The sequence below is a fragment of the Mauremys reevesii genome, linkage group 18 (genome assembly GCF_016161935.1).
Source record: "Mauremys reevesii isolate NIE-2019 linkage group 18, ASM1616193v1, whole genome shotgun sequence".
NCBI classification, from domain to species: Eukaryota; Metazoa; Chordata; order Testudines; family Geoemydidae; genus Mauremys; species Mauremys reevesii.
The window spans coordinates 8,511,399-8,538,092 of NC_052640.1; the positions used below are offsets into that span (position 1 = coordinate 8,511,399).

General features: G+C 48.0%; 1 protein-coding gene and 1 long non-coding RNA gene across 3 annotated transcripts in view; one reads left to right on the plus strand and one right to left on the minus strand.

Moving 5' to 3' along the window:
* Window positions 1-6,258, minus strand: LOC120386152. Its single transcript, XR_005589559.1, has 4 exons — window positions 6,185-6,258; window positions 2,440-2,613; window positions 1,673-1,787; window positions 1-837 (listed from the first exon to the last, which is right to left on the minus strand). It is a non-coding gene; the product is annotated as an uncharacterized LOC120386152 (long non-coding RNA).
* Window positions 5,097-26,694, plus strand: part of RFLNA (refilin A) — a 27,310-nt gene continuing 5,712 nt past the window's right edge. Inside the window, exons 1-3 of one of the 2 annotated variants that reach the window (XM_039505093.1) lie at window positions 5,097-5,144; window positions 6,095-6,448; window positions 25,228-25,337. In XM_039505093.1, coding sequence (XP_039361027.1) covers window positions 6,242-6,448; window positions 25,228-25,337 — 317 coding nt within the window. In that variant the 5' untranslated portion in view covers window positions 5,097-5,144; window positions 6,095-6,241. Of the gene's footprint in view, window positions 5,145-5,619; window positions 5,668-6,094; window positions 6,449-25,227; window positions 25,338-26,694 lie in introns of those variants that run through there. The other variant, XM_039505092.1, reaches the window with a different exon arrangement.

Below are 26,694 nucleotides of genomic sequence, written 5' to 3' on the forward strand. Positions count from 1 at the left end.
AAGGGACATAACATAGAAAACGAGCAGGGTGATGGTTGGCACCGCAGGTTTTTTTTATTGCTATTATGGGGGCCAGGGTGGATGGGAGGTCTGGGGAAGAATTAACAGAAGCATGGGAGCATGGAAACAAAGGAAGGCAGTGAAGGGGAAGAGAGGGAGAGGCATATGGTGGGCAGTGGAGGGACCATGAGGGGGAGATGTGTGGGAGGAGAAAGCTGAGCCTATTTCTCATCTCCCAACAGTGTAAAGGAGGAGCCACTCCACTGACCTGGTGTGAAACTGGTGTAAGCCAGAGGAGAACCAGCACTTTTATACTTACAGTCCGGCTGAGGGCAGCCACCAGCTGGAAAGAGAACAGCCAGTACATAGCAGAAGACCCAACAGAAAGGGAGAAAGTTTGGCCAAGGACACGGGGCAAAGATCTGTCACTTACACACAATGGTCCTTGAGATCTTTAATGTCCATGCAGAAACGAATGGACCTGGGTTTGTAAGGTCTTGTCTGAAAATCCTACGCACAACTGCATGGAACTTAGTAGACAGACCCTCTGCTGATGTGACACATGGGGCTCCCCTGACTTCACTGGAGCTGTGAGTGCTTACACCAGATGTGGATCCATCTCACCCATATGAATTTATATGAACCAAGTAGCGTTTCAGTTCCATTCTGCTGTAATCTGCATGCACTTGAAAGGCCCTTCCACCATCAGACTCATCTGACTGCTGTAGTAAGAGTCTGATCCGGAGCGATATGGAGTACCAGCAGCTCCCAACGATGTGGGGGGTGCTCAGCACTTCTCAGGATCAGGCCCTGTGTTGTTTTTCTCAGTGGAACAAGCTGATGAAGAAAAACAACAGGGGGTTGCAAGAACTGTATATTTTACAAAGACTAACTTAATAACCACTGCTAAAAAACACATCGCCACCTGAGATGGAAATAACAGCTGTGGCCCATTTGACAAATGCGGCTTTTCTTGGAGGTTTGCTGATTTGGTGTTTTTTTGTTATTTTGCACTCCCATTCCCTGCTAACTAAGTTCACTCTTTCAGAAGCACTGGTGGTGGGGCAGGCTGCTGTTCCACCGCATGTCTCTTCCGGACACTGCTCCCCATTGTGCCAGCTGCGGGCACCTGTTCGGCTGCATGCAGCCATTTTGGAAACCTTCCCTCCATTCGCTTCCTTCCTCTTGGTTCAACCACACCAGTCAGGGCCCAGTGCCCCTGCTCCTTCCTGCCTTCCAAGCCATAACTTGGAAACGTATCACTCCCGGTGTTACAACTCTCTTAATTAGCAAGCCTGGAATGAGGGTGCATTTTCTCAGGTGCCCTACTTCTGACATCACCATGCTGAAAAGATGTTCCTAAAACTGGAGCTAAGACAATTTCCACTATCTATATAACAGCCTCTAGCTGTTCTTCGTATTTTGGTGGATGCTGTACAATATCTGTCTATCTGTAAGCCATATTCATGTCTCTCTGAAGCAAACCCTGAAGTCTTTCTTGAGTCTGGATTCTGGCAAATATTCATCTAATAAGGACCCAAGGGTGCCAAGCAGAAGACTGTGACAGCCATGGATTTTGTCTACACTTTGAAATGCCCGGCTCGCCCTCGCTACAGATTTGGTGGCTAGGTTTCCTCCTGCTTTAGAACCAAAACATCATTAAAATACACACCTTCCAACTTCTGCAATGGATGAGGTAGGAGTCCTACAGATAGCTGCCTCCACTACATGATCCTGAGTCATCCTCAGTGCACAGGCTATCCACTTTACTGAATGAGGTAGGGGCTCTGGAAAAAAATAGCATGTGATCATGTAACGAAAGACTGTCTCGTAATGCATACACACAGTTCTTTCGCACAGAGATAGCAAAGATAACTGTTAAAGTCTAAAGTCCATTCTCAGTCCTTCCTCGTGCAACTCTCTCATTTAAGGCAGCGCAAGCGCTGCCTGAGTGTCACCCAACGTTGTTTCACTTCCTGTCAGGCTCAGCTGATGCCTCATGGGAGAAAACTACAGGCGGCCGAGTGGCCGAAGAGGACATCCAGGCTAAACTAGTGAATCTCCCAGATGAGGCAGCCAGTGCAATAGACACAAACGCAAAACAGGAGCAGGGGACCTTGTTAAGTGGCTTAGTGTCACCAGGCACAGGTAAAAGTTTCTGGATAATGCTGTCAACCAGCATCGCTCCACACTGGTCCTGGCCCCTTGCTGTGCACCTTTGTGCCATGTTTTGAGATGGAGATGAACATGGCTTCTTTAATCAGGTCCCACTCAGTTGAGACATGGGACACAGCTTCAGGGTGACAGCTCCATTGAAACATAGGCAATCCATAACAAGAGAAAATGTCTCCCTCCTCACCCCTTCTCCATAGCCCAAAGTCTTTGCCTCTCACACAGCCTTGCACAGAACCATGCTTGCTCTTGCCGCTACAGACTCACCAGTTCAGGAGGGCGGGTTGATGACAGGCTGCATTGGGCTAACCGGTTGAATGTTCAAGGGCCACACCGTTAGCATGCCAGGGATCCTCTAACTCCATAGGTGGTAAGCCAAGGCCTAATTTATGGCCAATGTGACCTTCAGCCCCCCTTTGACATTTGCAGATCAGCTGCATTCTGTGTGAGACATTAAAGCTCTTACAGTAATAGGCTTTAAATCACTCTGCACTACCAGATGATTGGCTGGGTTTGATGAATGGGTCAGAGGTAATAATTCACTGAGGTTATTGTGTGGGCTGCTTGCTGGCTATTTGACATTTATAAATCAACTACATTTTTCTGCACTGCTCAGTGCATACAAATCACTATAGTTAATCTGAGAGAGGCACTTCATTTCAGCCAAGAGTGGCTTTGGGCATCCTTGGCCTTTGCTTTGACCTGAACTTGAATAAACCTAATTAAATCTAGTTTTACTGACAGCCAAGTTCCTCTATCATCACCCGAACGGACTGGCGGTGGCTGGAGAGGGCTGTGTGCAGGAGCATGGCTCGTCTGAGGTCAGACTCTGCCTTCCTTTACTCACACTGAGTAGCTTACTGCACTAAAGTCACACCAACAACTCAAGGAGGCTGAAGTCAGTGGGCTGCTTCTGAACTCAGGGACACCAGCGTAAATCAGGAGCAGCTCCAGTAAAGTTGATGGACTTACATGAGTATAAAACTGGGATAGGGAATAAGGGCCAGATTGGTAAAGGTACTCAGATGCCAAAAAAACATTGATTTAAATGGGAGCTAAGCACCTAGGTGCGTTTGAACAGCCCAGTAGGCACTACCTGACATATCAGGTGCCCAAATAGCTTTACAAGTCTGCCCCTAAAGCATTACTCAATGTGGGTAAGGATGGCCGAGCCGGCCCAAAGTCAAAGTCCTCCTGGAAGCAGCAGGCCAGGTCCTTAACCTACCAAGTCAAACCACGTGATTTGTTTTAATGTTGCAGCCCCTCTCTCTTCCCCACCCATTAGCGTCTAACTCCAGTCCTGATCCAACAAACAGTCGGTACCAGCCCTAGTCCATACAATGATAATTACACCCTCGTTTGTTACTCCACTTTACAAAAACATCTCCCTGTGGGGTTTGCCTTACCACGGTGCCAAGGAGCTCTAATCCAGGCCCGGGACCCCATTGTGCTGTGCATCATTAGCTCCAGGGTGTGACATCCTTACTCACAGCGAACAGTCCCGTTGACATTAACAGGGCCTGAAAGCTGGTCTGTCGTAGCGGCAGGCCCTGCCCCCAATTTCTCACAATCTAGGTTATGCACAGATGCAAAAGGTGCCTGAGGAACACCCGCAGCGGGAGGACAAGGTAATGCAGCACAATAAGCAGCCGTCTCAGTTTGGCTAGGCATGTGGTGACAACCTAATGCCAGCTCCTCCTAGCCCCCTGCCCGCCCCCAGGTGTACACTGACTCACATTCTCGCCACGCTGTAAGAAAACCCATTCTGCAGTTTCTCTTTGCAGAAACCAAGCGAGAATAAAAGCTTTTCCTGCTGCGCTGGATTGGTTTGCTGAGTTTTTGGAACGGCCACAACCCCTGGCGTAGCCGCAGCTGACGGAAGGCGTTTGTCCCGATGGTGCAGGAACACCACCACCCCAAAACGATGGGACGCGTTTGTCCATCGATAGCTGCAGCTACGTGGGAAGGGAGGAGGAGTTAAGTACGCACAGTTACGGCTTTTGCACAGCCCTGCCCTATGTCGCTGTGGTTACCTACCTTTTAATTGTAGCCCCAGCCTGGGTGTCCAAAGGGGCGAGGTGCTGGGGCACCCTAATGTTACAGCCATGGCATGTGGCGGTAAGATCAGCCGGGTCAGCGCCTCTTAGCTGATGTAAATCAGTGTCACGTCACTAAAGTCAAGGGCCTGGTGTGGATTGAGGCCTTCCCCAGGACACGCTGGTGCAGTGGCTCCCACCTTCAGGAAACCAGCCTGGCATATGTTGTCAAAGGCCCATCTTCCAAGCGCCATCCCCAGCTTCTCCCCCAGTCCCTCAGGGAAATGGTGCTCTCAGAGCCACCCTCCAATCTACTGGGCAATGCCCAGCTCTGTAGACAGGTCTATAAATAACCCAGGCAAGTGTATGGGGTAGCTGGATGGGGGTGAGAGGGAGCCCCCCCAAAAAAGCCTGGAGGCTACAGGGGCGGGGTGTGTTGCCCTTGCCTGAGCCAGTAACAATGCACAGCACCGAAAAAGCCGGCGAGGGGGCTGCGAGAAGCCCGTTCCCCTGCCGGGGAAGTGACTGAACATGCACAGAAGGGGGGGCTGGGGTTCGACGGGGGGAGGGCCCCTGGGTTCTCCACCCACCCCATTAAGCTAAACCAGCGAGCGGCAGGAGGCGGGGAGAACCAGAGCGAGCGGCAGGATTTCCCCAATACCTCTCCGGCAGCAGCAGCCCCCTGCGCCCGAGCGGCTGCTGCGACGCGCAGGACCGGCGGGGCCGGGCGAGCTCTCCCTGGCGGCCGGCGCTGGAGCGCGCCCAGGCCGCCGCCGAGCCAGTTCCGAGCGGTGCCGCGGGGGACCGCTCGCTGCACCGCATGTAAACGGCCGCTGCTTGCGCTGCGCTCCGCGCCTCCCCCGGCTCACTCGCGCGGCCTTCCGCGGCGGGGCGCGGGGCTCCGGGCCCGGCTGGCGTGGGGGTGCAGCAGGGCAGGTTTGCGCTTTGCAAACGCACGCGGGACGCCCCCACGCTGAGCGCCGGCTCCCGGTCTGCTCGCCACGGGGAGGCGGTGGGCAGCCGCCTGCCCTGTGCCCCCGTCGCCCCGACTCTGCGGCTGGGCGTGTGTGGGGCGCAGCAGGCAGGAAGCGTGTAAAGCCAAACACTGGGGCGGGGGGCGCACCAATCCCCAGCCCGGCTCCGCTTCACTGCTGGCGTGGCCCGGCGAGGCAGCCTGGGGTCGCTCCGTGCCCCTGCTCCCCATGCACCCGCCGCGTGCGGAGAGCGGGGCCGCGCCAGGCGAGGCGAGGGGGGCTGGGCTAGTTTGCCCGGCTCGGTGCACCGAGCACAGGGGCGGATCCGTGCGGGGCGGAGACAGGGGCGCTGCTGCTGGGGCTGGAGGGGGGCGGGCCGGTGCCCTGCGTTCCCCGCGCCCTGCCCCGGTGGCGCTGTCAGTGGCCCAGGTGCAGGGGCGGGCGGTGGATCGCCGTGCGCTCTGCTCCGAGGAGAGAGGCTCGGGGTGAGCCGAGCGCTCTATCCCCGGTGCAGCGACTGGTGACAAGGGGAGGAGGGAGCGTGCGCTGTATCCCCAAGGCAGGGAGCCAGGGGATCTGCACCTGGCGGAAGGGGGAAGGGTCCTGGGTGCTTTGCTCTAGGGAGTGAGAGGGTCTCAGACGTGCGCTCTGCTTTGGGGACAGGGCTGGGGAAGGGGACGCCGTGCGCTCTGCCTCGGCGGTAGGGTCTGTGCGCTCTGCGCCGGGGCTAGGGCGAGGAGTGGAAGAGGGAACGGAACCGTCTCCGGCAGCTTTAGCCTCTTGCCCTGGGCTTTGCTGGGGCAGCGCCCTGGCTCCCCTTCCTTCGGCAGGGCACCCCGCGTGACCGAGGTTTGGAGCGGATCGGGGCTGGTCTTGTCTCTGATGCGCCCTCTCTGCTCCCTTCCCACGCAGGGTCAGCTCGGGCAGCTGTGCCAGAGCTGGGGCGGCTGCTTGGCTGGACTGTGGGGCTCCTGGCCGTGCCCGAAGCCCTTCACCTCTTACCTTCAAGCTCAGGGAGGAGGCAGATTTTCCTCAGCTTGGCTCCGCTGCCCCCCAGAGATGGTGGGCCACCTGCACCTGCAAGGAATGGAAGAGAGTCTGAAAGAGAAGAGCCGGGAGGGCCTGCTGGACAGTCCGGATTCCGGGCTGCCCCCCAGCCCTAGCCCCCCTTTCTACACCCTGGCTCCCGGGATCATCGGGGGCAGCAGCACAGGGCCGGATCACCCAGGACATGGGCCCAGAAAGGAAGCCAAGGAAGGCAAAGTGGTAAGAGCCTTTCCCGCCCCCCTGGGGCCCTACAGCTTCCTCCCAAGGGTGAGAGGCTGGGGTGGTTCCTGTTCCTGGCTCCACAGGGGTTTAAGTGGGGAACTATCTCCATCTTTCACTGGGGACCACCCCCTATTCCACATCAGGATGCTTTTATTCTGGGATCTGCCTCAGAGAGTTTACAATCCAAATAGACAAGGAGGACAAAGGGTGGGAGGAAGAAAGGGGGTTTGTACTACCCTGTTTGGGTGTCAGAGGTGGGCAGGGAATGAGAAGAGTGACTCAGACCCAAACCAAGAGTCCAGTAGCTTCCAGCATTGGATCCAAACCCGGATCTGGGTTTCACAAATGGACCCCCTTTATAAACCCAACCCCCTGCACCTCAGGGTGACATGGATGTGGTCTCCAGTGAGGAGTGAGACTCCCTCATGATTAATCCCTCTTTTTATCCAGGCTTCATCAGGTGGAATGGGCCACTGGTGAACCCCAGAGGCAAAACATTAAAAGGCTCGTACAGAGCACTTCATGGGTTAATCCTTCCTGAAGACAGCTACACTTCAAACCTGGAACCCCTGCTCCAGCTGCAAACTGTGGAAGCAGCCAGCAGCCTAGTTCCTTGCTGTGTTGTTAGGATTGGCTGGCAAAGGTTTGGCCCCTGGTGGACAACCAGTGACAGAGTTCAGGGGGATCTGGGGACATTCAAAGCCCCCAGCACTTCCCTGTGGTGAATTATTTGCAGTTTGGATTGGGAGCTGGAGGATAAATCATAGTAAGGGTTTGCTAATTAAAACATCAGATGCATGCTCCAGTTTCCAGTGTAAAGAAAGAAATAAGAAATCAGCCTCGCTCAATGGCTCTCAACCTTTCCAGACTACTGTACCCCTTTCAGGAGTCTGATTTGTCTTGCGTACTCCCAAATTTCACCTCACTTAAACTACTTGCTTACAAAATCAGACATGAAAATATGAAAGTGTCACAGTGCACTGTTATTGAAAAAGTGCTGATTTTCTCCTTTTAACCATATTATAAAATAAATCAATTGGACTATAAATATTGTAGTTACATTTCAGTGTATAGTATGAAAGCAGTACCAGCTATGTACCCTGTTGTAAAACTAGGCAAATATCTAGATGAGTTGATGTACCCCCAGTGGTACGTGTGCCCCTGGTTGAGAACCAGTGGCCTGGGTGACATGGTTCTGTACACTAAAAGAGAGTACAAGGCTGGTTACTACAATGCTACATGTGGCTAGGTCTGAAGTTGTGACTAGACATACCAGAGCTGGCTTCTCAGCAATGCTGAAACTGTTTCATTCCAAATCAGTCTGATTTGTTTGTGAGCAGGAAGCAACAGTGCTACAGTCATTTCTGCTCTGAACGTGGAACAGTGCGCTATTCAGAACAGTTTATGTACATGTGTCAGGGCCGTTGGTATCAGCGACAAGATTTGGAAACGTTCATGTTCTCTTCCAAGGATGAAGTTGTTTTTGCTTGAGAGGTGGCTCTGTGCTACTGCTGTTTGTTTGAATCGTGCTTCAGAGAGTGATGCAGTTTGAAAAGTTATCCAGGGTATGGCTAAACAGTACAGCTCTATTGGTTTTCAGGATTGAACTCCTGGCAGCAGCTATATAGATAGAAGCCTGATTCCGATCATCTTGACAGAGGGCCTGTGAAGTGTTTGAGGGTGGAGGAGGATTTAAGCAGATTTATTATGATTTTTGTTCTGCTTCATTTTGTCAATTTCAATCTGTTGAATTATAGATTGCTTTTAAAGACTGAGGCTTAGGAGGAGTTGCTGGAGGGAAGGATTTTGCCCAAGGTTCTTTCAAACATTTTTCTGTTAAAAACAAACAGATTTTTAAATGTGTGGTGGAATACATCTAATTGGCTTAAATACAGATAAAAACTATATGCAGCATAGAGATGTTAGCTCTCCATAAGAAAGAATAACACTTTATGAATTTCAGTTACCACTCTAGTACCTTCTTCCCCCTGTGCAGATTTGCACTGAAAGTTCACCTTCTCTTCAGGTTCTCAGGATGTGTTTAATGTTTTATTGAAAACTATCTTTTATACCTTAATATGCCAAAGTCCTCACAGGAGTACTATCTGTTGCTCACCAAAATAATAGGGTGGGTTTTAATTTTAAAAAACAAATTCATAAAGTAAATATTGGAGCCTCATCCCACATGTGAGTAATTTTACACATAGGAACAGTTTTCATTAACTTCAGCGGGGTATCTACTTGGGTACCCCCCCCATGCCTAAGACTTTGCAGGATCCAGTCCTTGTTATGCATTTTGTAAAATGAAATGTGTGAGGAGGGATTAATGAACTGAAAAACAGCTAGAAACATGTATAAAACTCTGCATGGCAGCTGATCTGACTCCATTATAGATAGTTATCAGAGACTCTGTACACTCTTTGGTCATCCCCTCTGAAAAGGAGATTGTACAGAATGGCACCTTACTTATCAGGGACCAAATTCAACCTTGATATAAGTGGGTGCAAATAATAGAATAGTGGAATACTCTGGCTGAATTAACCCCTGGGGTCTTCTTGACTCCTGTAGAATAAATATTTTCTAAGATATATGGAAAAACAACATTCTATTGTCCAGCTATTTCTTTGATTTTGAACACACACAAACAGGCAGCATTTTGAGAGGTTAATGTTATTATTGTTTGCCAACTGAACACCACATTACAACAGTGTTAGCTGTGAGCCCTTGCTGTTAGGATGTAGGATAGTTATATGGTGGATGCTTTTATGCTCTAGTAGGTGTAAAAGAAACACAGACCCACTAACATAAAAAGCGATCTTATGCACTAATATGGAGGAGGAAGCAATGCAAGTGCTTGAGACATGGGATTGTACCATAAGTGGAGATTTATTCTAATCAGACTTGCAGTTGGCACACTGCAAAATAGTGAAATATGTTATGTATTTGTATGGGATTGTCATTCTACTTTTCTATAAATGGAATTTCGCTCCATCTAATTTCCACTCTGCGAATACTGTGCTTGCAACTGGTTCTGTTAAGAAAGCAAAACTATGGAGAATGATAATTGCTTCATATTATTAAATGTCAGCTTCTAATTAGTTTTCATCTCACCATTTAAGGAGAACTCATAGATCTGTGAGTAATTATGCAATCCACAAATTTGTGCTCCTGTTTTAATTGCCCTGCTCTTTGCAGTTTATCAGAGAGCATGCGCAATTGGTGAATCAATAATTAATGCTATTTGCAGACTAAATCGTGCGTGTTTAGCATCTATTATATTATTATTTGTGGTATTTATACATGAGATAAAGCTGAGAATAGTCTGAGCTATAATACAGTAAAATATGTATAAGCTATATTCCTAATAACCAAAACTCTACCAGGTACAATTACAGTAAGTCTAGTTGTACCTGGAAAAATAATTGTGAAGTATTTCATGGCATTTCTTATTACAATATTATCAAAAACTCCAGTTTTAATCTTCCTGGGGTTCAGCTATTTTGTTTCAGCTTTAAAGATAGATTTAAGAATTTTTCTAGCTCTGGGATACTTCTTGACATACATACTGAAATGATCTTGTATGTACTTCCCAGGGACATTCTTCTGTTTACAGTCCACATTCCCTGTGTTTGGTGTGATTAACTTTAAACTATATAAAAAAAACTGTTCTTTTTAATAAGCCAGTCTTTGTTTTGAAGACAATGCACCATTTATTCACATTTAACCAGCCAATTTGGCTACAGCTTTGGGATCCAAGAAAATATGAAAGGCAATTTAGAGCCAGAGAAATAAATACCGCAAGCTCAATACCATTATATTGGACTTAGCTTGGAATACAGGGAAACTTACTTTTAATTCTCCCAAGTAACCCATTCATTGGAGATTCTTCAGCTGCTTTGTGCGTAAGGGCAAGTGTTCCCATGAGAAGTATATAGCCTAGAAATAGAGAGTGACTTTTAGCTATCTTTTACATTTAAAAGATGACTGAATTTTTAATTTTTATTCTCAAGCACATTGGAACTTGTGTTACAAAGCATCCCATACATTGTATTAGAAAGACAAGGTATACATTGTATTGTATGTCTAGGCAGAAAGGAAGACCCCTAATATCAGCTGCAAGAACAAGCATAGGTTAACAGCTTTCACAAGAAAACAGCTGCTAGAAAGAAGTGGACAGGGATCAAGGGGCAGATGCTCAGACTTCAGTGCAGTTACCCCTGCAGAAAATGTATTCCTAAGATTGCCCAGGAATACAGTTCTGATGTGGCGGGTCCGATTCTCAGCTCACCGATATAACTCCATTGTTTTCAGTGGATTTACACCCGTGGAAATGAGATCAGAATCAGGCCGAAAGGTTGTCTGCTCAGAACTTACTTGTGGGTTTACTGTTTACAACTTTAAAAAATGTTCCTGGGTTATACTTGCCTTCAGCACTGGGCTGCATATGGTACATGGGGACTCTGGTGATTTTGGGGTCCCAAAAAAGGGCCAGCAATAAGATGCCAGGATTTTCTGGGGGAGGGAGAGTTGCTAGAGAAATATGTGGTATGCAGGTGGGAGTTGTCCCCCTCCCTGCACAGACACACAATCCACAGCTCTCTCAGAGGGCCCATGAATTCTGTCCCCAAAGTAGGGAATATGCATGATCCGGCTAGATCATTTGCTCACATTAACATAAAACAAAGCAGCAGAAATGGGCCCTGATCAGAGCTCATATGTGGTGTTGGGGCAAGGGGGGCGATGAAAGACAGAGGATGAAAACGGGGAAGGATATGGGTGGTTAAACCACAAGGCTGGGAGTCAGGAACTGTGTCACACTGATCCAGTCCCAGACCTGTTGTACCTCAGTTTCCCCACGTGTGAAATGGGGATGATACCTCATTCATAGGGGAGTTGTGAGCCTTCACAAAGGCCCTGATCGTGTAAAGAGTTCTGCAGTCAGACTTTTGTGCCTGCATGAAGCCCCATTGGCCTCAATGGCGATTTGCCCACATGGAGATCCTTGCCGGAATGGGGCCTTCCTCGTGTCTGCAAGGTAGAAGGCGCTATGGAAGTGGTACTGTAGCTCTGAACCACGGCCCTTTGGAAACACGTATGTTTCTCTGCTTAGCTTGGCTGCTGACGCTTACTGGTACTTCAACACATAAAGAACTGGGTCCATGCCTGGGCCGAGAGTGGGAAGCATCGTACCCATTTGTCTGGATGCAAGTATGTGCTGCGGCACTGAGCCAAATGGCTCTATTTTGCTTTTGCCCCACTATGCATGTGGAAAAAAAGTCTGTCAAAATGATTTGGATGTGCTTGGCCTTTTGTCAGAACCATTTGCAGACACAGCTCCCCCGGCAGCAGGCCTGTCATCTGGGAGCCATGAGGGCAGGGCCATCTGTTCCCAGCACTGTCCCATTTGCAACAGGTTCCTTGTTATCTGAAAGGCTGATACATCACTGTCCGCTAATTTAACCAGAGCAACACCCCTGTCACTCCACATGAGAAGTGTCCCCACCCCAGGGGATTCTACGTAAATAACTGAGGTCCAGCTACAACCCTTTGGATCAAATCCTTACTTGACACAAATTTGTCCCATGGGACAGTCCAGGACAGAGGGGAGAACAAGTTGGAAATCGCAATGTTCCATGTAAGGCGTGTGGGTTCCCCACCACCACCTCACGCCCATAGAAGGAGCAGGATGTTTGGCCCCCCAGAATCCATGGCTTCCTATGCCACCCATCCCCAGCTCACTGGCACTGGCATGCCTGCTAAGATGGGGCAATGTGCATGCCAGTCCCTTTGAGATACCGCCTCCTACCCTACAACGGGCCCTCTGGGGAGACAGTGCCACGGAGACAGCGTGGATGGAGGAGATCCATGCATGGAAGGTGCCTTCTGGGTGACAAGTGTGGGTGTGTGGCAGGGTATAATGCATCTGTCAGACCTTGCCCAGGCCAAATGTCCCATCAACTTTGGGTCCTTAGGGGCCAGTTTACCCCCTCCCCACCCCGCCCCCCCATACACAGATCAAAAACTGCAGCAGGGCCTAAGTCAGGTGGAAAGGCCATCATCCTTTCTAGGAGGTGAAGTTTGGTGGCCCTTCAAACCCCCACACATCCCGAGATCCCTGAAGAAAGTCCACAGAGGTGTGTGATTCCCTGTAAATCCCTCCCTCCTTCCCCCCATTCCAAATAGCAGCACTCCCCACTCTGAAGCCATGAGACCCTGGCATCCCTGCCCACATCTGAGCCCCACCCAAACCCCACAGGAAGCCCTTGTAATTTATGCTGAGGGGATTGGCATTCATTTCCACTCTCACCTCCCTCTCTGCCCCGCACCCCTTTTTGCCAGAATCCAGCTCTTGCTCCACCTCATCCCCTCTTATATGAATCTGGGCCCATTTCGCCACCTCTTTGAAACATCCCTGGCAGGAGAGAGCTGGCAGGCCTCGGGCACTGCCTAATCTACAAACCATATGCCAGCTCAGCATTCCAGTTACTCACCAGGCTAACATGGTCTTGTTTATAGACAGCTCCAACTAACCTCTGCGTCTGTGTGTTGATTAATCTCTCACTCCTAGCAGTCACATGAGTGGGAATCCCAAAATGTCAGGCCTGCATATAAAGTAGGGCCCAGCCCCTCCTGTCTGTCAAATACAGGGTCTCTCTGGAGGAGTGTAGTGTTCTTTTCTAGTCCCCACCAGAGGAGTGTCTCCGGATGCCAGAGCACAAATTGCAGGAACGGAACTGCGTCTGCCTAGTTTGGGCAAGCAGCTCTCAGCTCATTTCATAGCTACAAGGATCCATCTTTCTGTACTAAAGTCCTTCTAGGATATAGTGTCCATTGCCCCAAAGATCCCCAAATGCTTTGAAAATTAAATACATAGGGGCAGATCTCAGCTGCCATCCGGCTGCACAGCTCCACTGAATGCACCTATTTACACCGGCTGAACGTCTGGTCTCAAACACTGCACGTTCCCTGCGGGTGAGGGAGAACACAGCTGCTGGGAGATCTAATTCTCCATTCAGGTAGCTGTGCACGTGCTAGCTTGGAAAATAGCAGCATAGCCATGGCAGCACAGGCAGCAGCTTGGACCCACCGGGGGTCGGGCAGGATGGTACTTGGGCCGCCACCATCCTGCTCTTTAGCTTGAGCAGAGCTAGTGAGCGTCTGTCTACCCGAGCTGGGAAGCACGCTCCCAGGTGCTGCGCAGATATACACACAGAGACAGACAGGCATGCCACAACCAAATCCTGTCGTCTTTACTCAGGCAAAACTTCCACAGGATTTAAATGAAATCGGGAGAGTTTTTCCAAGAGTAAAGATTGCAGGATTTGGCACATAATTTTTAGATAGATATACAGGAATCACTTCACTGGCAATGAAAATGTAACCACCTCTAGGGTGGAACCTTTCAGCTACTTGACACCCCACTGCATCACTATATGGCTCTTTTGGACTAGAAATTAAGTACCATACACTTCCCACTTGAAACAAAAAGTTGTCTGAGAGCTGCAGGATGTAATCATCTAAAATTAAATATTCCATAACACTAGGACTACCAGCCACACTTTCAATTTGATGTCTCCATTGACTGTTATCACTTCCAAATGAAACCTGTCCTGTTTCTGGGAACATGATAGTTGCATGAATAACAGGGCTTGTAATCTCCAGTGCATCAAGCCATTAGCAATGCACAGTCATCTATTAACCAAGTGTATCTTACCAGTTAAAACAGATGTAGATGTATCATCTCCACTGAATAACTCAGGCAAATATTTCATTACTGCTGTAAATGTCAGCTTGCTGAAAATGACATTTTCATGGACCAGTATGTTCACTTGAAATCTGGAAAGAGATTAATATGGGGGTTAGCTAGAAGAGGCCGCTGGTGACTTGAATTCAGTTCCTACTTCTGACACTTGGGCAAGTGATTTCATCTTTTGGTTCATATCTATCAACCTGTTTCAGACTGCTGCCCATCGCCATAGTATCAGAGCCACTTCCACATAAAATCAATAGCAGTAGTGAAGTCCCTAGTAGACTTCATGTAGCCTTTGCTCTCTTTTCGGAGTCTAAAGTTGTATGGGGTAGGAGTTTGATTTTTTGTTTGTTTGTTTCTTTTTTAGATTCTATTAATTTCCTTTTTTGGTGTGGTTGGTAGGAGTTTGGGGGCAAGTGTTGTGTCATTTTTTGTGGTGGAAAGGCTCCCCTCCTAGCTTCCCAATCTGCAATCCATTTCCTTCTGTAAAATGCCTCGAGTCTCTGAGCACAAGACGTTATACCAGGGCTAAGTATTTGTCTGATTCTCGTATTTATTATTTGTGTTACTATAGCGCCTAGGAGCCCTGATCACGGGCCAGGACCCCACTGGGCTATGCACTGTGCAAAAACAGAACAAAAAGACAGACCCTGCCCCATGTTTATCGTGGCTAGAGGAATCCAGTCTTCGTACTGGCTTATTTATTCAATTGTTCTGAACAGGCATCACCACGCTATATACTCCAAACATTCAGTTGCATTTCCCATAGTCCTCCAGCAGATATTAAGCTGATGGACAGTTGTCCCTGCATAGTAACCCTTAGTACTACTTATGTCGGAATAGATAAAACACAGCTCATGGCAGGGGGTTGAACACCTGTCTGGGGAACCCTTTCTGTGTGTGTTTATCATGGGCTAGCTTTCAAAGGCAGAGCTTAGCTGCCCAGGCCGTTACATGCCTGAAAGGCACAGGAGTTGAGACAGAGGGGAAAAATGCTGCCAAACAAGAAATAACTTAAGTTTTTTAGTAACATTTTAACCCTATGGTGCTAGGGGCAAATTCTTTACTAGAAGGAAAATAGTCTATTCTGTCCCTTGTTAAAGACGTGCTTTGGGGTGAAATTCACCCCTTTGCAGAGCAGCTGTGCCACTGAAGTGCTGGTTTGCAGGCAGAAGTTGTCTGGGCCTGGTGCTGACTCTGCACAGGGTTAATTTGTTCTTGAGCCCTCTCCCAGGTGCACTCTTGGACTCCTGGGAGCAACCCCATCCCTGGGCAGGGTGTAAGGGTGGTAACTTTCAGGGGGATGCTGATGGGAGCTTCAGAGGAGGGGAGGAACACCCAGCTGCATGTCAGAGGACACCAGTGATCCAAAGGGTGTGGATTACCCGCTACAAATATCCAATATGTATTTTCATTTCTACCCATAGGCTTGACCTCGGCTTTCCTTATGGATCATGGGAGGTAGCACTGTCTAATGGCCAGGACTCCTGGGTTCTATTCCCAGCACGATTGCTGACCTGCTGTGTGATCTGAGACAGCTCACTTCCCCTGGCCGTGCCTTGGTTGGCCCGGTTGCCAGGATTGCGCTCAAACCTTCCCCCACCATCCAGCCTCTGGCAGACGCCAAGCATGCCACATTTCAGCCCCAGAGACAAACACTTTGGAAAGCTAGAAGTAGCGCTGAGCAACATTTTTTTGAATCTCAAAATATTGCTGAAATTAGAGGTGGGGAAAATGTTGATGAAATTTTGGTGAAACTGCCTCATTTTTCAAACAAGTATAAAGCTGATTCCCCCTTCTATAATTTTGGAATTTCAGATTTCAAAATAACCGTGAAAGTTAAAATGTGTGAAAATAGGGAGTTTAGGTTGGAAACTGTTTTGCTACCTTAACTTCGGGAACATCTGCCACTAACTCTGTTGTAATGAAGATACAGAGATCGACACATTTAATTTAATCCCCATTCTTCACTCAGTAACTACAGATTAGATGGAAGGGAAGATGCTTCAGAACTCTGAATGCTGTAGGGACAAACAGAACCTCAGCTGGGATTCCTCCAAAGAGCTGCTCCATAAAACAAGTGATGCTATTTAGTGTCCTCGTCACTCTATGCAAGGTTTTTGATTGCTTAGAGTGGGAGCAAACTGCAGTGTTTTATGAATGATCTTTCAATGTACGCCAAGCTTTATAAGCCACTTAGGCCCTCCATATGCAGAATTCTAAGTGACTTCAAGAGAGTTCTCATGCAGCAGTTGTATGATTGGACTTTTGGACTCATTGCCAGGGGATGTTGTGAAGGCCAACAGTATAACTGGGTTCAGAAAGAATTAGATAAGTTCATGGAGGATAAATCCATCAATGGCTATTAGCCAAGATGGTTGAGGATGCAACCCCATGCTCTAGGTGTCCCTAAACCTCTGACTGACAGAAGCTAGGACTGGATGACAGGGGATGGATCACTTGATGATTGTCCTGTTCTGTTCATTCCCTTTGAAGCCATTGTCAAAAAAGACAGGATACTGGGCTAGATGGACCATTGGTCTGACCCAGCATGGCCATTCTTGTGTAGTTAGTTGTGACACTGTGACTGTCTCTGATGGTAGAAGAGTGGCAATCACCAGCTCAACATGTCATTCTGAAGTTCTGTTCTTTATTGATTACCCAGATATGTGTAGTTTATATATCAAATTAAGTCCGCAGGAGCAATGCTAACATTTGGTACCTATGCCAATGTATCATTTTCTACTTTGATCACTCCCCTGCCAGTACCTTTGCAAACTCCATAGCCTGCATAAAAATGGTCCCGTCACCAGCATTCAGGAGTAGATGCATTTGAAGATCTGTTCCTGCTCCCATTGAAGTGAATGGCAAAACTTCTGTTGAGTTCAGTTGTGTAGGACGGGCCCTTGCTATGCAACACACAGTGTTCTGGTTCCTGTGATAGGCTCCTGTTTCCAGCGGAGGGGCCCTGTTGTATTAATGAGTTAATTACTTGGACAAACATCTAGTGCTGCTGTGTTCATGATCTGATTTAGCAGGATACACACCGTGCAATCAGCTGTTTAACATTCTTCATTCACAGACCCCCTTTGTACACAAGTCTGGACAAAAGTGCAGATTACATGAAGTGCCGTGGGCATGGTCTTGCTCTCTGAGTTACATGGAATATCTTGGCTCCAGTGTCCTACTGTCCTGGGATGCACACAATGCCCCTTGAATCAGCACGCGACTTGTGCGTGTTAGTAAGGAGAATGAGATCAGCTGTGCAGAGCTGAGAACAGAATTGTGCTCTGGAGCTGTACTTGGGGGAAACATTACGAGGTCTGGACTTCTAATGTGCTAATCCCTCAAGAATGCTCCCAGTTACCTTGTCACCAAGTTTGTTACTCAGCGCTAAAGTGCAACGGGGATTATCGGACAGGTTCACTGAAACCAGCTAGCACATGAAGGGCAGCTGAATTCCAAATAGTTCCACTTTAGTAAAAGTTCCTTTCCGTCTTGGCAGTGGAAGTAAATAACACATATTCCCATCATTTAAAATGCAGAGTAAGACAACACTTGACCTAGTATATGAGATTCATTCCTCACTGGCAGCATTTTGATCATTGGTCCAGGTCTTTGACTAGCTCTTTGATCAAATGGTTTGATAACATATAGTGGGCGTGTTGGTTGGGATGCTGGAGCCAAAGCTTTTGCCTACTGTGACCTGAAGAAGAGCTCTGTGTAGCTCAAAAGTTGGTCTCTTTCACCACCAGAAGTTGGTGCAATAAAAGATATTCCCTCATCCGCCTTGTCTCTGATTTAGGGAGACATTTTCAAAAATCAGCAGGAATTGAGCTCCTAAATCCCTTAGATGCTTTTGCACATTTCCCCCTTACTATTTAATACTTTCAGTTCAACTATATTTTGTGCGTTTCCCTCCAAGGGTTCACGTGTCAGATCCAATTATCAGAAGGACAAGATGCCGTGGTGATGAGTGCAGTATTAATACCTACCTATAGCCAATCAGATAGAGTGGAGTTAATAGCAGGCCACGAACAAACTGAATTATGGCGGGAATTGCCTCTATACATAGTTTTAGTCTTCTGCGCATGCCCTAAGATGGACGCTTCTGCAGGAAACAATGCAGGGAAAAGTGGAGCTACCACATGCAAAGTCTTTGCAGGGTGATGGTTTCAGGGGAAATATGACAGCGTGAAGTGTTTGATTGCAGGGTAGCTGGAAATCAGGTTTTGGGTGCCAAAGTGGCTTCCTTGGTTGTGACAGCAGCTTTCCTTGCCCACTGTAGGAGATGGCAAATGCGCATGACATCAGCTCAACTGTTTAGATTTTAAAATAACTGTGTAGCCATAGGCCAAAGCAAGCTGGGCTTGAGTCTCCTTGAGGGCTGCGATGTAGCTCCAGCTCTGTTTTCTCGTGCTGTCATCCTGTCAGCTCACACATGCTAAGCAGGGCTGGACAGGCTGAGGAGGAGGATGGAATCCTGCCAAGGAAAACCTAGATGATGCTGGAAAGAGAGTTGGTAATTCAATAGGCAGGTGCTTTCCCCTCTGGGTCAGTTCCAAACCAATGCCCCGGCATGTGGCTGGGGGCTGCTGTACTGTCGGATGCGCTGTCTGAAAAGCCCCAGCTTCTTGTGGGCTTCTCAAAGAGCCAGGGGCACTTTGTGTCAGGACAGAGGTGTTAGCCCCCAGGGGGCTGGTCAGAGTCCAACCCTGAACATTTCACTCCGCCACCTGAACTCCCTCTGTAATTTCAGTCGGGTCCAGTGTTCTTTGCACTGCATCCTGTTCAGTCGAATGGTGGCAAGGTAATTCCTGCACATCATTTGGATATCAGCTGGGAAAGCCCTGTGGAGGGCTGGGGAGAAGGTTGTCTCCTACACGTTTTGCATTGCTCATTGTTCTTCTCAAATAGACCTTGCCAGCATCTGTCCCTCCAGATAGCCGGAGCACTGAAGTACTGTTTTAGGCATTTCCTTCCCACTAACTAGTCAGTTACTATAGGGCTGGCACCAGCACTGTGCAAATCCTCCAACAAAGTAATAAAAAGCCATTTATACATTCAAGTCTGTTCCTCACGGTGGGGGCAAAATTCCTCCCTTCTGTCCCATGCAAACAGAATTTCGCCCTGGATGTTTTGAAAATGCTCATTTCTATAGACATTATTTTGTCTATCCAGGTCTGTGCCTGGTATTATCCCTTCAGGCCCCAGCTACCACCTGCTGGGGTATTGGTTCAGAATGGACTCAAAGGGGAAAGCACCCAGCACGCTCTCCTCTTGGAGGGATCCCATCCACATCCTCACACAGTCCAGCCCTGGGGATCCCAATGCCGACAATCTCCTGACCTTAGCTACCAGTAAAGAGAAACTGGGCTCTTTTAAAAGAGAGCTTTTGATAAATCCCTGCTCTGATATCATCACCATGGGCACAGCCTAGATCCTCAGCTGGTGTAAAATCAGTGCAACTCTACTGAAATCAATGGTGCAATAGTGATTTACTCCAGCTGAGGATCTGGCTGATTAGAAACATAGGAATTGCCCCACTTGATCAGACCCCAGGTCCATGTAGTCCAGTATCCTGCCTTTGATAGTGGTCAGAACCCTTCAGGAGTAGATGTGGGATTATCTGACCCCCCCCCACCCCCGGCTTACGTCCCATCCTGCTCCCTGATTGTTAGCTTCCATCTAGATAGACTGGGTTAAATTACAAACATCGAGGACCAAATTGAAATCCTTATGCCAAGGATAAATTTGGTCATAGAAATATAAAAACAAGACAAAGCCAGCCAATTCTTTTGCACTAAAAATGCACGCTGATTGTTGATGTTACAGAACAAGAAGGCACCTATTCGAGCAGGCTGTGTCTAAACAGTCTTCTAGGGGAATCATCATGTTATTCTTTTCCATTTTACTACTTCTGCCTGTGTGCAGGTCACACTGAGGGCACCCAACAGCTAGTTACGTTTCTCTCTCTCGTTTGCGCATTCCCAATGGGTGCATATTGAGGGATGCATATTCCCAGCTCTGCTTCCCACTCCAGTAGAAGCAATCTGCAATGGTTTGCAGGTGCATGTTTGCAGTTACCCGTTGCTACAAATGTGTCTGTGTACAATTTGCCTCCACCCCTCACAACAACAACAAAAAACCCTTGCAGATTAGGTGCTTTCACACAGAGCACTGGCCACAGACAAGAGGTGAAAGCTAGCATACCGATCTAAGGCAAGGCATGTGTATACTGTCATGGAAAATAGTCCTGTAAAAGAATCACATGCAAAAGGCAAAGAGCTTTATTTACAAATAGAAATGCCCACCCCTTCCTCGTGAGTGTTGAATGTGAGCCAGGAATAAGCAGGAATGACCTTTCCCATTTGGACAGGAGATGAAAGTCAACGCAGACAAGCCTTTTCTATAGCACTGTGCAAATACTGGCTATTATCAATGATGGAGCAGCAACATTTGATAAAAGGAGGGATTTTTTTTTAATGTCACCGATTTAAAAAGAACTGGCTGGTAATAGAGCAACGTGATAAACTGGAGTCTGTGGTCCTGAGAATTCAGATGAAATGTTGAAACTTCATTGCCAGTCAAAAGCAAAAGCTCTCGGCTTATGCACCACTTAAGCCCAGGTGGTCTGCTGTTGTAAATCAGGATTGTTCCATTGAAGACAATGGAGTTATGCCGATGTATATCACCTGAGGATATGGCCCAGGGGGCTTACCAGGAACTTAAGTGGTGCATAGGCCTGGAGCTGGCCCTCTTTCACTCTAGAAAAGTATTTAGGTCTTGCTTTTTATTTTCTAGAACTACGTTGTCTGGGCATGGAGTAGAAGCTCCAAAGTCTTACTTTTTGGTTCATGCTAAGCCCCCCAAAGTTTGATGCATCTCAGAACCTCTTGCCTCTGCAGAGACGGTTAGAGATCTTCTTAGAACAGGGCCTCTGTTGGGCCGAGTGCACCATCGCAGCAGATCCACCCAGCCATAAGGAACCCAGAGGTGAAAGACAATTCAAAGAGAGAGGGAAGCTAGAAGCCATCCATTCAACTACTGTCAAGTGGATCCTCCACGTTCGTAGGCTATTCACTGTTATTTAATGGGCAACTGCTGAGAAATGGGCTCAGGTTCTGTCATGCATAGATTCAGCTTGCACAGGGTGGAGAGAATTATGTTTCTAAGGGTTTTTCATCCGCCTTAGACACCTTTAAACTCTGCCCAGAGGCCACCAGACGTCTTCCTAGAGGGACACCAGGTTCCTGTGTTTCATAAATCAAAACCAACGGCAAAGTGGCTGTGGGGACTGAAACACACAAAGGCAGCCTTCCAAGGGAGTGCCACAGAGCTAATGTAGCAGCTGCACTGGCTCCAGACAGCAGATGCCGGCTCACTCGATCTGGGAACTTATGTTTAAGGACATAATACAGGAGAGGAGTTCATGATGAGTTTTCCTGGTGGTCAGGGGGAGCCTTCTTCATGTCCTGTGGCACATTTCTGAAAATACCTTACCCCTAAGCCCCTCCTCCCTGCCAAGAACTTCAGAGGTCAGATTTGTTGCTGATGTAAATTGAAGCAGTTCCATAGAGTCATAAATTTGTAGGCCAGAAGGGACCGTTGTGGTCATCCAGTCCAACCTGTACAACACAGGCCATAAGATTTCTCCTAGTCATTCCTGCTGTAGGCCCAATAATTTGTGGTTGCACTAGAACACGTCTCATATAAAGACACCCAACAATTTCAAATGATGGAGAGCCTACCACATCCCTCGGTTAGTTGCTCCAATGGTTAATTGCCTTCAGTGCAAAAACTCTATACCAGTAACTTCCATGGAGCCACCTCAATTTATACCAGCAGAGAATCTGGCCCCAGATCTAAGGAGAAAGAGTCTTAAGCAGCTTTCCCTGTGTGCTAGAGAAGCTACTGGCCTTTCTGAGAATAAGCAGCAAAGAATCCTGTGGCACCTTATAGACTAACAGAGTTGGAACTACAGAACCAGTTTCTCCTCCCTTGGTTTTCACACCTCAACTGCTAGAACAGGGCCTCATCCTCCCTGATTGATCTAACCTCGTTATCTCTAGCTTGCTTCTTGCTTGCTTATATTTACCTGCCCCTGGAAATTTCCACTCTTGCATCCGACGAAGTGGGCATTCACCCATGAAAGCTCATGCTGCAAAACGTCTGTTAGTCTATAAGGTGCCACAGGATTCTTTGCTGCTTTTACAGAACCAGACTAACACGGCTACCTCTCTGATACTTTCTGAGAATAGACAGCTACATTATATTGCTGGAAGAAGCTCTTTGTCTCAACATTATTTTGGAGAACTTTATGGGTCCTCCAATACTTCCCCCCTGCTGATCATCAATCAGACCACGTAGATGATTATTTTCCAATTAGGCTTTATGTATGAACAGCTACTAAGGTCTTCAAGGGTTCTGAATAAATGACTGGGTCAAAATCGAAAATGTAGAGCATGCACAAATTTACTCCGTACTTCGGGGAGGAATACAGAGAGAGGAAGAATGTGTTTCTTGATAGAGGACAAGAGAGTAACTAGAAATTTGGAATCCCTCAGTGTTCCCCAAGCTGTCTGAATCCATTTTATTTGGTTTGCTTAAGAGATGAGTCAAACTAAGAACTATTTGTCTGAACCCCTGAACGTAGGTGCTTTGGATAAAAGGGAATCCTTGGCATTTGCCCATTGTTAGTTTGCTTCACTAAGAAGACATTGAAGCTGAAATGTTTGCAAAGTGAGTTTCAAATAGTCAGCAGGGAGGCGCTCTAGATGTTCAGGATATTATCTTTATTATAGAATGGGATGCCATTTCCACTGATGGCTGTAACATTTAAGACTAAAAGGCAGATTTTCAAAAGGCATCCAAATCCCATTGATTTTCGATGTGAGTTGGGTTCTTATCTACCATTTGTGCCCTCCCTGCCGAACCTAGTTTTTCCTGACATCGTCCCATGTAGAAGTTGCAAAGCAGCTACATTCACAAGCTTCAGGAGAAGGTGTTCAGAGCCTGTCCCAGTGCTCTGTCACTTTGTTTTAAAGCCCCAGATTCACAAGGCTGCTGCTATGAACGGAGCTGAGAAAATATAACGAAAGGCACCAATGAATCTCCACAATGTCCAAATGTGCTCTCCTAGGCTAGAGGAGCAAACGTTCCAGGAGGTGTTCATTGGTTCAGAAACAGCTGTGGGGCAGGGAATGGCTTGTTTGCTGAACTCAGCGGTAGGGTGCTCTGCCTCCCTGCAGGTACCCTGGACATTTGGGGATTGCAGTATTTCTAGTGAGGAGCAAGGACCAGGAGGGCTACTCAGCTGCTTGGGTAAATAGCCCAAATCAAGGTACATCAGGCTCGAGTCTCCATTACAAAAGAGGGGGCTAGTTGCAGCTCCCGGATGAAGAGCTGCCCTGCCCCAGTGCAGGTTGGAGCTGCAGCCCAACAGGGGCCATACTCCAAAGGAGCATTGGGGGCAATGGAGCTCTGCTCTGCCACGCCCTTGACACTCCCCCTGGCGGAGGAGGGGTAGCGGGAGATGCTTACTCTGCACAAAGTGGACTTAGCAGGCTGGGGAATGTGGCCTATGTTTTCACTCCTCCTTTCCCGTTGGAGTAAGTGGGCATTAGTGCATCCCTATGTACTGCCCCAGAACAGGGCACTAACGGGGGGAAACAAAGCCACTGGGGCTCTCATGCGCAACGCTTATTGGAAAACGTTTTGAGACTCAAAGCTTTGTTAGATCCCCACCCCAGGAAGGATTTTCCTCATGATCCTTGGGCAGCGACATTTCAAGACAGAGGTTGAGCAGTGAGTATCCAAGCAGGCTTCATCCTATGTAGTTCAGCAGCAGCAGGAGAGGAAGGAATATACGAAACATAGATGGCCCCACAGCAGGTCTGAACCACCTCACCCCTCCCAAACACTAGATCCACTCCAGATCTGGAACTTTGCTGATCAGGCCCATTTTGAGCAGAGGACCTCACATGAAAACTATCTAGTCTCACTGGCTCACAACAGCAGGAGCAATAAGGGAAGATAAGAATAATTCCAATGAAAAAGATATACGGGAAGGGGATAAAATTCCAAATGAAAGAATCTGCAGGGTAGAGAGGTGACTCTGGATTGTAGAGCTAGATCAGCTTACATCAGGGCTGGGCGCTCAGGAGGCACTGCGATGGGACAGCTACTGGCAGTGTCTAGGGTGGTGCTGGCAGAGACTCAGCTGTGTAATGCTAATTCTGGTGTTGCAACCAGGGTGGGAGAAATGAAAGCAACCACATAAGTACAGACAGTGTTAGTGGGGAGGCACCATCGGGCCAAACCACTTGAAAAGCCGATCAGAGTCCGTGAAGCACCTATTCTTGTACCTCCCAGTTCGGGGGTTGATTTAAAGTGGTGTTGACGTCAAAGGAACTACCCCAGCATGCACTAGCTGAGGTTCTGGCCCCACCCTTTGAGAAATGAGCCTTTGAGCTTTGTAACCTGAGTAAGGAAGAATCCATTCTCCCCATGCACTGACACGAACAGCTCTACTGGATAACCATTGCGAGCCCTACTCTGCTCCCAGAAGTAAGAGGGACTGTAAGTGGGAGTTAAAGGGCCTTGAGGGGGTGAGAGGGGCAAATTCAGACCCGGTGCAACTGAGTGCAATGCCAATGAAGTCATTGGCCAGAATATCTTATTTATACAAGGGTGAATCCACCGTTATTCCATGGAAGTCAATGGAGTTACCTGTGATTTACACCAGTCTAGCTGGCAGCAAAGTTTGGCCCCTTGTAATATAAAGCCATTACCACCAGCAGTCTGACATGAGTTGGTGCTGTCTCTCCAGCCCATGTCCATGTCACAAAAAGCACCTGCCACAGGGGACGTCTTCTTGAGCAGTCCCAGCAGAGCATGAACCCAAGGGGGTCTGAATTCAGGGGAGATGCGCCCACCTTCACCAGTGTATATCGTAAATAACACCAGCAGCATTCTGCTGTGTCCTAATGCTTGATGTGCTGTTCTTTCCCTGTTTTTCCTGTAGATCCCTTACCTTCTTGTGAACTCTTCTGTGCCAGAGACGAGGCCTCGAATGTTCCCGGTGTTCTTTGGCGAAAGCATTGAGGTCAACCCTGAACCTGTGCAGGAAATTAGGTACATATGGAGGGGTTTCTTCCCTCCCCCGGTACATTTTCTTCTGCAAAAGATTAACGGTGTTTATCAATGGGTGTCACGGTTATTTCGCTGGGGGTGACGGGGAGGAGGAAGTGGGAGATTAATTCCTGAACTAAAAAGAAACTGACAGGGGTGGTGGAAGCAAGGGTGGTTCCGGGGTTGGTAATAGGAGATGGAGGTCTTCATTTCCAGATTATATTTAATCCAGCACAGGCTGGGATAGAAAACCATTACCATCTGGAATGCTGTTTGGTGGCCAACGCGGAACACGCTGGTGGTCTCCATAACTGGCGTCCATTTTTATTGGTGCTTGCAGCAGAGAGGCCAAGGTTAGATCCATCTCCATGGGGCAGTCTATCCTCTGCCCCTAAGGGCAGTCCTTCTAGCCTGTGACAGAGGCCTGCTGACATTCAACGCTGGGAGGCTGGTGCTTTGCTTTGCTGCCTACACAGTATCTGGGCTTACAGTCTGGGTCTCTTCTTGCCAGCCTGGAATTCACTTTAAAAACACCAACGTGCATTTTCAGTATGGTTACTCACCCAGCTTGTGGTAATAATTAGAGGGAGGGGGAGGTTGTGAATGCAACTCCCGCAACCCACACAAAGACCGTCCTGGGAACGTACCCGGATAAATCTCTGGTTATCCAGGAACAGCTGGCAGGCATGTTTTTATGACGATTACACAGGAGTCTTGTTTTATGTGCACCAAGCGACTTGCTTGCTTACACACCTAGCTGTGCAAAATACATTAAGGCAGATCATGTTCCACGTGCCACATAATCCTCCAGGCTCCCTCCAGGGTGGAGGTAATTGACATGGACACACCCAGCTTTTAATCTTTTTTCACAGAACTGCAAATTCCTTACCTGCTGATTGCAGTTGAAAGGTTTGGAGCAGTAAAATGCATGGAAGTCCCACAATTCCCTGCAGTCAGAGCTTTACTAAAACCAGATTTTTTATTATCATCTGTATAACTGTAGCACCTAGGAACCCATCATGGACGAGGACTCCATGCTGCTAGATGTTGTACGGACACAGAACAAACAAAAAAGACAGTCTCTGTCCCAAAGAGCATACAGTTTAAGGATATTTACCTGCAGGGTTACTGGCTTGTGCACATGAGCCAGCAGAGAAGGTTAGGTGCACAATGGACTATAGATAGAGAAACCAACAAGGATAGAAGAGCCATTGTTAATTATCTTGGTGTCTATTTTTTATCCTCATCTTAATGGTGGCCGAGCCCCACAGTGCTCATTTTGTGTAGGCAGACCTTGCAGCTTCTCCCTGTTTGGGTTGGGATTTTCTAGGGCTGTCAAGCGATTAAAAATTAATCTTGA